The sequence below is a fragment of the Pteropus alecto genome, unplaced genomic scaffold (genome assembly GCF_000325575.1).
Source record: "Pteropus alecto unplaced genomic scaffold, ASM32557v1 scaffold3, whole genome shotgun sequence".
Lineage (NCBI taxonomy): Eukaryota > Metazoa > Chordata > Mammalia > Chiroptera > Pteropodidae > Pteropus > Pteropus alecto.
The window spans coordinates 31067692-31080030 of record NW_006442484.1 but is presented as its reverse complement, the minus strand read 5'-3'; the positions used below and the strand labels follow the sequence as shown (position 1 = coordinate 31080030).

General features: G+C 35.7%; 1 protein-coding gene across 1 annotated transcript in view; it reads right to left on the bottom strand.

Moving 5' to 3' along the window:
- GPD2 (glycerol-3-phosphate dehydrogenase 2) overlaps nucleotides 1–12339 on the bottom strand; it is a 124823-nt gene that overhangs the window by 12165 nt on the left and 100319 nt on the right. The window contains 4 exon segments of the mRNA XM_015596579.1: nucleotides 2146–2304; nucleotides 3158–3289; nucleotides 3850–4025; nucleotides 4283–4417. Of these exon segments, the coding sequence (XP_015452065.1) occupies nucleotides 2146–2304; nucleotides 3158–3289; nucleotides 3850–4025; nucleotides 4283–4417 (602 nt within the window).

Sequence of the window (12339 nt, the reverse complement as noted above, 5' to 3'; positions counted from 1 at the left end):
CCTCTCTGGAGTAGAGACCAGTAGGAAATGAGGGAGTAGGCCGTGAGGATATCTAGGAAAGAACATTCTAGGCAGAAGAATCAGCATGGCTTGAATAAGGAAAAGTAATTCGACCTGTGGGTTGGAGGGGAGTGAATGAATGGAAAGAAAGACAGGTAGATCAGAAAGATGGTGGCCAGACCATGAAGGCCTGGTGAGCCACTCTGTAATGACTTTGACTTTACTCTGAGTAAAAGAGGGTTTTAGCAAAGGAATTGTTAATGATCAGTCCTCACCTTACTAAACCTATCAGCAGCATTTGATACAGTAGATTACTTTCCTCTTCTTGAAATACTTTCTTCCTTTCTTTTTGGGTCACAACTCTTTCTTGGGTCTTCTCACACCTTATTCAACTTCACTATCTATTATTTTCCCTTTCTCTTGAATTCTTCATTTTCTCTCCAGCTTCTAAACTCTGGATTGCTTGGGACTCATTCTTGGGATCACTGGCTGTTATCTACATACCTCACTAGATGATCTCATCGAGTCTAATGGTTTAAATACCAGCTCAAATGTATCCCTCCAGTTCTGACCTCCCTTCTGAACTTCAGACTGACATATCCAACGATCTGGCGTATATTTTAATAGAATCACTGAAGCTATTAAAGCAGGGATCCTGGTTTAGTGGAGGGAAGCTATTATAATAACCCATGTAAAAATGCTGGTAGCCTGAATCAGAGTGACAGCAGTAAAATGTTTTTAGTAAGGGTTGAATTCAAGTCATCATTTGAAGATAAATATGATATGGTTTGATGTGGATTTAGATCAGGTATGATACAAAGATTCAGAGGCCTAAGCAGCCAAAAGGTAGAATAGTTATTTATGACATGGTGATGTTGGTAGTAGTAGCAGGAGTAGTTTGGGGGAAGGTAGGAGGAGATCTGAGAGAGATGGTGCCATGGACTGAACTGTCCCCACCAAAATTCATATGCTGGAGCCCTAACCTCCAATGTGATAGTACTCAGAGATGGGGCTTTAGGGAGATAATTAGGTTTAGATGAGTCTTGAAGGTGGGGTTTCCTCTCATGGGGCCTTTGGGAGATAATTAGGTTTAGAAGAATTCATGAGGGTAAGGCTCTTAAGATGGAATCAGTGTCCTTGTAAGAGACACCAAAGGGCTTGCTCTCTCTCTGCCATGTGAGGACACAGCAAGAAGGCAGCAGTCTGAAAGCCAGGAAGAGTGTTCTCACCAGAACCCAACCAAGTTGCCACCCTGATCTCAAATTTCTAGCTTCCAGAATTGAAAGAAATAAATGTCTGTTGTTGAAGTCACCCAGTCTGTCGTATTCAATTACAGCAGCCTGAGTAGACTAAGACAGGTGGTGTTTCAGAAAGTAGATCAAGAAGGAGGGAGGAATCAAGTGAATCAATGCCACCAATTAGTTGAATAGAAGGAGGACCAAGATTTGACAAGTACATTGAGCAACGTGGTGGGAGTTATTGGTGAGCATGACCAGAGCTATTACAACAAAGTGGCAGCAAAAGAGCTTATGGGTTCAAGAAAGACTAGCAGGACAAGAATTAAACCAATGAGTACAGAAAATATTTTTTGAATAAATATATGAAAATGACTCTGCATAAGAGTTCAGTTTAAATAAAAATCATGAATACCTTCTGTTTATTACAACAAGCCAAGGGCTGTATATGTGGGCATCTGAGCACCATTGGCTTTCTTTTTTTAATTTGGATATAAATATAAAATTTCAAATGACATATATGAATACGCATTTGGTGGTCAAGAATAAAACCACTATTTCCTAAGAGCAAATTTGTAGAGTGTGAATTTCACTGTAGAATACATTCTAAGAGTGCTTTCAATGAAAACCAGAAAAAGTTCTACCCGCGATCATTATTATCATACTTTTTTAGGAATTATGACCACAAATTTGAGAGCATTTTTCTATAGGGGATTTTCCAGAAAGAACCAACAAATTTTGGTACAAGAATATTTTCCAGTTTCCTAATACCTAGCAATATTAAACACACATACACAGAAGTTGGCAAGAAATCTAAAGTCACCACAAAAATTATACAAGCATTTACTAACAGATCAAACATTACAAGTGTCTAATGGGAACTGTGGTTTTAAAGACTTTTCTATATTACCTCTTTTTTATTATCATCCCAATTCAGTTCTCTGCCCATCAGTTCAACAATCCTAGGTAGGGCTTCCTCTGCTGCCTGGACATTTAGAAAGGCCAGGCGAGTGCGACGAGAAATCATATCCACCGCAGTGCAGGCGTACTCCTTAATCCCATATTTCACCTGAGTTTGAATTAAAGTGAAGTTATTAGTTTAGGTCTTTTTAAAAAAGAAAGGAAATAGTTTCACCTAAAAAATAATAATTCGTGCTTGTTAGTTTTGTTTTTGTTTTTTTTATAAACTCTGGTTCTGTAGCAGGCAAGAGACAAATAGAGACATCATACAGAAACCTGGCATAAACATGCAAACTGTGTCACTTCTCATTTACCATTCACAGTAATTACGTACCTCCCTGCTTATAGATAATATGGATGTTAATTTACACAGCTGGGTAGGTGAAGAACAAGTAGTATAAAGCTATGGTCTCATCCCTTTAGGCTGTCCAAAGATTTCTGTCTCATAGTAACCATATAACAGAAGCCCAGCCTTCAATCGACAAATGCTTATTGGACACCCATGTTTTAAGGTACAGTGAATTATAAATAAATATAAAGCATGGTCTCTGGTTTCATAAAATATGAAATCTTAATAAGAAATAAAGCTGAAATCTTAATAAGAAATAAAGCTTAAATCTATGGGAAGTTAAGTGTCAAATCAAGTTACATCACGGGGCAGCGCATGAGTGACACAGGAGCTGCAAGTTCACAAGAGGGCAAACGACGAGAATTAACAAGACTTCGGATAGTTCTGTTTTCTATTTTCTCTTATTATTGTTACCGTTATCAATATCACTTTAGAATTAAAATAGAAATTTGTAAATGAAAGGCTCTGTACTGAACCTTTACTCCAGGTTTTAGTTGACATATGTGCATTAAAATTTAACTATAATATAATTTTTAAGGAAGATGAAAAAAAAAACACACAGATGAATGATACCCCATGCAGAAGGGAAATCCCCACATGGCTGTTCACATACCTCTGCTTCAATGTATGGAAATTCTGACACAAGACGCACTCCAACAATGGGCCACCTTTTTCCAGTCACACTTGCCATTTTGGCCACCTCAAAAGCCTTGTCACCATAGGTGGCGGCAAGATGCTGTGCCACCTAAGGAAATAAAACTCCATTAGGCAGGCACTTTGAATATCAATAGCTTCTAGGTACGAAGCAAAGAGTAGATGTGCTTATCTTGTCAGTTTTTTACAGCCTTAACTAATAGTTCTGGGAGAGTATTAGATTTTGATTTTGTGGGAGGAAATCACTTGGGCTTCGAATGCTTAGGCCAGCACTAACTCTACTACACATGTATCATTGTATCAGTGACTGATGAAGCTTCAGCTTCATTCTGCTCCCAACATCACTTCTGAAGAACAGCCTTCCTGATGTTCATGATAGAAAGAATTTGAGATGCCCTGTCTGCTAGGAAGAAACCAGACAAACCCCAGATTTTAAAACAGAAACTACAAAGTGCATTGTTTTTTTTAGGTCACGAAAGCAGATAAGACCTTTTTTTTCTTTTCTCCATCAGTTCACTTTCATGGTATGCAGACAGAAATGAACTCAGCAAAAGGAAATCCTAAATCAGGGAGGCCACATGGTCACTGATTGTGTTACTGGTAATAGTGAATTTAGGTAAAGGATGAGATGACATGGCTATGCACACCCACCTCACTTTCAAGTCCATAATCCTGTACAAGCCTAATGTAGAGTGTGGGGCTCCAATCTTTGCCCCCTTGAAGGAAAAGCCCAACTGTTCTACTTGGTCCTGCTTTCAAATTATGAGACTTGATAGCAGCATCTATGGTGTCTTCTGCCATAGAGCGATAGGTTGTCCACTTTCCACCTACAAAGAAGTTGCTAAATAACTCATCAGGTTGCCACCCTTTATTTTTCTTGTAATTACATTTATCAATTTATGAATAACAAAATTCACCTGTCATTTATAACAAATATGGCAAAGCAATGGTAAGATTTTACTTGGAATCCTAAAAAAAAAAATCACTGTTGATTAGTGCTAAAAGAGATTCCAGTGTGACCACTGAACTCAAGGTCCTATCTAAAGTACATTCAAATAGCAAAGCAATACCCCATGCCCGATACCTGCTATAGTAATAAGGCCGCTCTCACTGATATCCACAACATGATTTCGGGAGATGGACTGAGTATCTGCAGATTTGGGATCTGTAACAAGGGGACGAATACCACTCCATGCTGCCAGGACATCCCCTCTTCTCACTGGGAAGGATCAATGCCAAGAGTTAAGAGGATTACTAAGAGACATCTCAACAAAACTATGATAGTTAATAAGCAGGAAAGAGTTTGGTAAAAAGAACACATGAACATGCACTTTAAAAGAGAGAGAAAGCCCTTACATATAAGAAGTGAGTGGATAAGTATATACAACACTCCAAAAATTATTTTGTTACAAAGATAATCTCCACTAGTGGTGGGGTGCAGAAATCTTGAAAATCACTGATACTAGTACCAAAAAGGAAACAAAAGAAAGAAATGTTAGCAACTCTCAGCTGGGACAATCTAAAGCAGTTAAAAAGAACAACAACAAAATAGGCAGGAACAAAACAAAAACAACCAATAGACTTATGTCTTATTATGTTTTCTCCTAGAATATATCTTGCTATTTCTTCTCAGGGAAGACAAAGATCTTTACTTGAGCATTTAATGCAGGCCTAACCTTGTCAAAGCACACGGTATACACATTTCATCTCATTTAATCTCACAAAGCCCTATAGCATTGGTTATTATTATTCTCACTGTACCGATGAGAAAAAAAGGTTGGAAAAATTTAATCAACTTGCCCAAAACAAACATCCTATAAATGGTAAAAAGCAGCACATTCTTACCCATGAGATTGTACTGTCTCTCAACTATCGACAATTTTCACACTCTACCTTTTTTTTTCTTTTCTGATCTCATTATCTTTATAACTGCCAAAAAGACAAGTATACTGTCTCCTTCCAGTAGAAGTACACAATACTTGTGTTATAGCACATGGAGGTTCTTTGAAAATTCAAGATACCATGAAAGTTTTTGTATTATCTCTGCCAAAATATCCGTTCGATACCAAAAGTTGATTAAGTTTACCATAGAATTGGCCAGCAGTTGTAGAACACTTATTACTGAGCTAAAAATGGCTTAGGAGAGTAGTCCAGTTGTGGTTCTGATATACCATCATGGGCCAGGGCAAGACCTAAGGGCAGAGTTTTCAGAATCTACTCTTCTTTATCCAGATCAGCTTCAGGAAAGGCTTAGCTCTTTTCCTATCCACTCCCTACATCAATGAGCTGACCATGTGCACCGATTCAACAGCTGGCTAATGATGTAGACTCTGGGGAGGTGATTGCTTATCTGGTCCTGCTGCACTTATTTTGGTAAACCAGTTAATCCATTTCTGGATAATAGAGGAGTGAAATTTTGCTTCAACCATGATTTGGGGTCATTTTCTATCTTACTCCTAGACATTATCCATAATGATGAAAAATTGACTGTATACAGTCTTGAAAACATCAAGAAAATGGAAAAACTGGATATCCACATGCAAAAAAATGAAGCTGGACCCTTACCTTACACCATAAAACTAACTCAAAATAGGTCAAAGACCTATCCATAAGAGCTATAACTATAAAACATTTAGAAAAAAATATAAGGGCAAAGCTTCAATGACATTGGATTTGGAAACTTCTTGCATATGTCACCAAAATCACAGGCTACAAAAGAAAAAATAGATAAATGGACTTGATCAAATTTAAAACTTTTGTACATCAAAAAACATCGTCAAAAGAATGAAAAAGCAATCCATGCAATGAGAGGAAATATTTGCATATCATACATCTGAGAAGTGGTTAATATCTAGAATATATACAAACTCTTGAAACTCAGCAACTAAAAAAGACAACTCAATTGAAAAATGAGCAAAGGATTTGAATAGATATTTCTCCACAGAAGATACACAAATGGCCGATAAGTATATAAAAATATGTTCAATATCACTAATCGTTAGGAAAATACAAATGAAAACCACAATGAGATACAACTTCATGCCCATTACGATGACTGTTATAAAAAAATAAATAAATCAAGCGTTGGTGAGGAGGTACAGAAAGTAGGATACCCTTGTGCATTTTTGATGGGAAAGTAAAATGACCCAATCACTATGGATAAATGCATGGCAGGTTCCTCAAAAAGTTAAGTATAGAATTACCAGATGATCTAGCAATTACACTTCTAGGTCTGTATCTAATTGAAAGCAGGGAAAATTTGTGCATCCCTCCTGCCCCATGTTTAAAGCAGCATCATTCATAATAGCCAAAATGTGGAAACAACCCAAGTGTCCACCAACAGATATATGAATATACAGAATGTGTTATGTACATGCAATGGAATATTGTTAAGCCTTGAAAAGTAAGGAAATTCTGGCACATGCTACAGCATGTATGAACCTTGAAGACATAGGCTAAGTGGAATAAACCAGTCACAAAAGGATAATTATTGCATGATTCCATTTATACAATATACCTAGAGTAGTTAAATTCATAGAGACAAAAAGTACAACAGTGGTCGCCAGCAGGGAGTGGGGAAAGGGAGTTAATTTAAATGAGTATAGAGTTTGGGAAGATAAAAACACTGTGGAGATAGATGGTGGTGATGGCTGCACAAACAAAAAATGTGAATACATTTAATGCCATGGAATTGTACATTTAAAAATGGTTAAAATGGTAAATTTGATATTATGTATATTAAGCACAATTGTAAAAAAAAAAAAAAAAGACAAAAAAGTTTGACATAATTCAAGATTCAGAAGATTAAGCAAATATTTTACACATAATACAGAAGTATCAGGGCCTCTAACAGCCCCTACAAAACTCATGCCTTAGTTTAAATTAAACTATCTCATTCAAGAGGCACAGTTTTGTGAGCGGAGTGCAGTCCGGATTTCAGATCCCACTTAACCCCATGGTCATGTGCCTTTGTACAGTGAACCTCCTATATATTTATATATAGTAGCCCCTGAAAAGTATTTAGATATATATCAAGTATATTCTGTGTAAAGAGTCAAACTCCTTGAAATAATTGGAATTGTACACACACACACATAACACACGCACACACACACACACACACACACACCATGTACCTAACCAAATACAGGAAAACGATTAGAAAAACAGGTTACATTGGATGACAGACAATTTCTCAATGAAAAGTAGATTTCTGGCAAAGATAAATTCAACTAAGGTAAATCTGGCATATTTATATCTCCTTAAGGGTCCCACATGATTATAATCTGAAAGAAGAGGTACTCATATACCTCTATGGGATGTTTAATCAAACCCATATCCAAACATTGTATCTGAAAAAAAGGAAGAAGAAACATAACAAACTCATAAGCAAAGCCTCAGGCTTCCAGGCTTCCTAACGAGAGACCACAAGGGAGTCTCAATGCTGGAATTCCAGTCCTAGACCTGCCCTTCTGATCTCTGCATTCTTTTAAATAGGTTTAATTCTGATGGCTTCCATGGAAGGGGGTTAATTCTTGCTTCACAGGTCTCCACAAAAGTCTTGTAAAATCTCAACTGAAATTATGCAATGTTTTAATCTTAAAAAAAAAAAAAAGGCTAACTAGGAAATTACCATTATTTTCCATTAGAGTTCAAATCGCCCTCTGAGTCAAAAATAAAACTTAGCCAACCACTTAGAACGTCACTGTAATCACCACAAAGTCTGCAGAGTGTGTCTGTGAAATTCCTTAGGTTGCCACACTGACCAGGAATTTCGTTTCAACTCTTAAAGCCCTCTGACTGGTCTTAAAATTATTTGATGGAAAATTATACTTTCTAGAGTAAATCTGAAGCATATGCAAATAATCTTTGTGGCAAATGCTTCACCTTTTCTGGTATCACAGGAAGAAAAGTACATCTATAAAATTTTGTTGTCTACAACAAAAAGAATAAACTAAAACATTCGAGTTTTTCATTCATAGATGAACATTAAATATTTGGTATATGGATACTATTTGTAATCTTTACTCTTGAAATTAACACTCAAAAAAAAGAAAACACTACTAGCAAGAGTCCATAATGTGTTAGGAACTTTCATTTCTTTCACTTGATATACTAGCATTTAGCTTTAGTATAAGAATTATGTCAGATAAATTTGGGGATTAAATTTATTTTAAAAAATACATTTAAGTATAATTAAATTTATTTAAAATATAAATCAGTCTTTATGGCCTGCAAGATTTTTATATATTAGACCAGAAGGTGGTTGGATCAGGTTATCTTTCTACCAGTTTTCTCTCAACCTTGAGATTTAATGATTTTTATGGATTCTTCAAAATGCTATTCGCTGCTGAAGAATAAAATACTTGTACCTCTTCTCCACCGAAATTAAGAAATGACCAGTCAGGGCCATAGGTATAATCTGTATCCATGGGGCAGAGCATAGCTAAACACATGAAACATGAATTCTAACCTCTTGTATAAGACAGCAAGTAACGGAACTAACAAGTTTCTCTCCTTATCACCTATTCACCCACAGTGGAAATCTTGTACACTGTTAAACAAACCCTAATTAAAGTTGTTTGAAGAAAGAAACTCAGTTGACCTATAGCATAGAGAATCTTTTACTAGAGAATCTTTTATAATATGGAACTGCTGCAGCCATATTATAACCATGAAGAAAACAACCCTAGTATCAAGCCATCTTGGAGGGTGGGATATGTGCTGCCGAAGAGAGCACAACTTGGTGGGTGGTAGAGTGAAGAGAATTAAGAGCCATGAGCCTTTACTGCTGAGTCGCTAAAATTAATCACTTCTTGAGATTTCTTATATCCGGAGTTCCTCTTTTACAAGATAACACACTTCTTTATGTTATATGACAAAAAATACAAATTCAATGAGTCTATTAATTTGAGTATCTCCTTCTCTAAAATTATATATAAATCTTTCCAGATTCTGTAGAGCAACCCTGTTCCATTGACTTTTCTGTAGTGATGGAAATGTCCTATATCTACACTGTCCAATTCACTAGTCACTTAACAGCACGCAGCTATAAGCATTTGAAATGTAGTTCGTAATGAACTGAATTTCAAATTTTATTTAATCTCAACTGACTCAAATTTAAATAGCCACACGTGGCTATGATATTGTATACACCTCTAGAGTAAAAGCCCTCAAGTAGTAGATCTCAGGACTACCCTGGTAAATCAACAACCTGGTTACTGCCACCATGGTCACCTCACCCACATCTCTAATGGAGTATCTCTTTGGTGAAATTTGATTGTACTGCTTTGCTCATGTGAATAAACTTGCTGAGATAGCACACTTTTCCGCCCAATACTTTACTGTCATAACATGTTCCATATTTACCATTTTGAAGTATTCTTTCCTACTAATGTAACAAGTTAAAGGACATGAAAAATATTTTTACTCAATTTAGTACTCCTAACCTCAAGTTCTTACCCAGATATTAGTTCTATCATTTAGCTGTAGCCAAGAGTAGGTAGTAAACGTCACCCACTTTAACTCTCCATGGAATAATCTGTGAAACAAATAACTCAACTCAAGTCTTTTATGCTTCAGAGCTCAAAGATTCATCTTGATTTTTCTGGTTCTCATACTGCCGAAATTGCTAAACAAGACTTCATTACTGTTTCATCTTCCTCACCGTGTTGAAAGTCGTCAGCAATGTCAATTCTAATTTTCTCCGGACTTTATATTCTATATCAATGTATAGTATGTATAGTGATCATATATAGAGATCAATAAATATGAAGTGGCATATCAAAACATTCAATGAACTTTTTATGTCAAACAAGTGACATTACCAAATCAAAAGCAAGAATATTTGGGCTATGATGCCAATATGCTAGGATTTATATCAGATTTCCAATGACTATATATTTAAACAATTATGTATTTCCTTTCAAAATAAATGAACACTTTAAACAAAACAAGATGACAGGGAACAACTCTACTATTAAAGTTGAGAAAATACTCATTAAACACCATTTTTTAGAGTGGCTCGCCCAGATGGCACCCAGTTGATTTTTTAAATGCCAATTGCCTAGATGTTAAAAAACCCACGAGTACCCTCAGAAGGTACAAAAGTCCTTGGCAATATTTTCTAAAGGACAGTGAGAAAATAAAATTGTCCTTCTACCACCATGTTTAAGAAGTATTTTTATTACAACTCTGATAAATAACTCATTCAAGTTTTAGTATACATAATACATAAAGAGTAAAATATAAATAGTAAAGTTGAATAAACATTTTTCACAGCTGGTTGAAAGACTAAGTGCTATGTGATTTTTTCAAATTATAATTAATATTTTTGCTTTTAAAAACTTGGCAAGACACGTGTTTATTTTAAAAATTAATAGAAAATGAAGCCCACAGGAAGTGACAATTAAGAGCTAAATGTGTGGTTTTGTTTCACATCAGTTATTTAACCATACGTTTTGGGGTGTTCTTTCTCATGTTTGCCACTTTTGAAAAATCAATAAAAAGCATGTGAAAATATCTAAATGAACACAGGGGAAATAGTGTCAAGAAATCAATACTTCTCTACCAGCATGTTTAACCTGCTGAAATGAAGTGTTAATCACAGAAATAAGATACCATATTACATTTATAAACTAATGAAACTAGAAAAAGCAAAGCGTGTGACACTATAATTAAACAGCTGGAAGACATCCAAGCCTGTGTAAGTTGATAACCCAGTACAATCTCTGGCAGTGAAAAGGCAGGTCTGCAGTGAGTTGATATGGCCAGCTCAGTTGTTAATTGAATAGCAGGCAATCTATAAACAGTACTAATTGCATATGTGAAAACCTGTGTACAACCAAAGAAGCTGCCTAAAGAAGCACTCCAGAAAAACTACATGGATAAAGCACTCGGCAAATCTTCTGTCTCTCTCAATCCCTTTAAGTCATAGCTTAGTTTTGCCACTGCGTTCTTCTGATTAACCTCTACACAGCAGACTTAATGATACATTTTTCAAAAGATCATTTTTCTTCCTAACTCGATATGTACCGCACAACTATCAATTACCCATTTCAGAAAAGAACAAACAAGTAATCTAGAAAATTCAGCCTGAGAATGGAAAGCTTTCTAAATTGTAAAAGAAGACATGGTTTTATTCCCAACAAGCAAAATGCTTTTCAGAATTGTTCCGACGCATTTTGCAGAAGTGTGGCAGCTGCTGTGAACAGCATGGAGTGTTAAGATTTGACGCTTTTTTTTCTTTCTTAAAGATATAGCCATTTGGGGAGGCTCAGAAACTGTTGTCAGAATTTTATTATTCATCCATTTAATAAATCATTTAAAAATGATTATTAGCCCTGGTAATGCAAACTATTGCTCTGGGATCTAAATCAAACTTTTTATTTTTTAAATCTGTAGGAAAGACTGGCCCAAGAGTTTAGTTAGGAAACATAAAACCTCCTCTAGTTTAACATACAAATTCAAATAAGGCCAATGGAGAGCAAAGGTCACTATCATTCTGAAGGTGTCTAGCAGCTTCCATAAATGAACTGAAAGAGTTAATCCACTCCTTAGTGACTATAATATCGCATTATGAAACTCAAAACTACCAATCAGAGTACTGTACAGTATTCAGAAGCACGAGTATTGGAGCCAGTCTGACTTGTACTCACATCATGGCTCCAACATGACTATTGGCAAGAAACTTAAGGCTGCTAGGACTCAGTTTCTTCATCTGTAAAGTGAGAATTACAATATATATCTCATCAGATTGTTATGAGGAATCAAAGAGATAAAACAGTAATTATGCTTAGCAGAGTGTCTAGAATTATAAACGCTCAATAATGGTAGACTTTTAAAAAAACAAAGCATGTGTTACCCATTGTAGATAAATAGAAAGACTAAAATATGTATAGTGACAGCATGTCAACAAATAACTAAATGGTGCTCAAAGCTGAATTTTCTCTCACAATTCATCAGTATAGAAGAGAATATTGGGCTTCACCAAAATTCCTTGGAAAAAAATACGAATTCAAATGTTTTCACTTTAAGATATAAACATCCTTCAGCTGACACTCTATGAAGATTTAAGGTAATTCCTCAAATCTGAAGCTTTCCGTCAATAAGAAATAAGAATAAAAAGCAACTGTACATAAT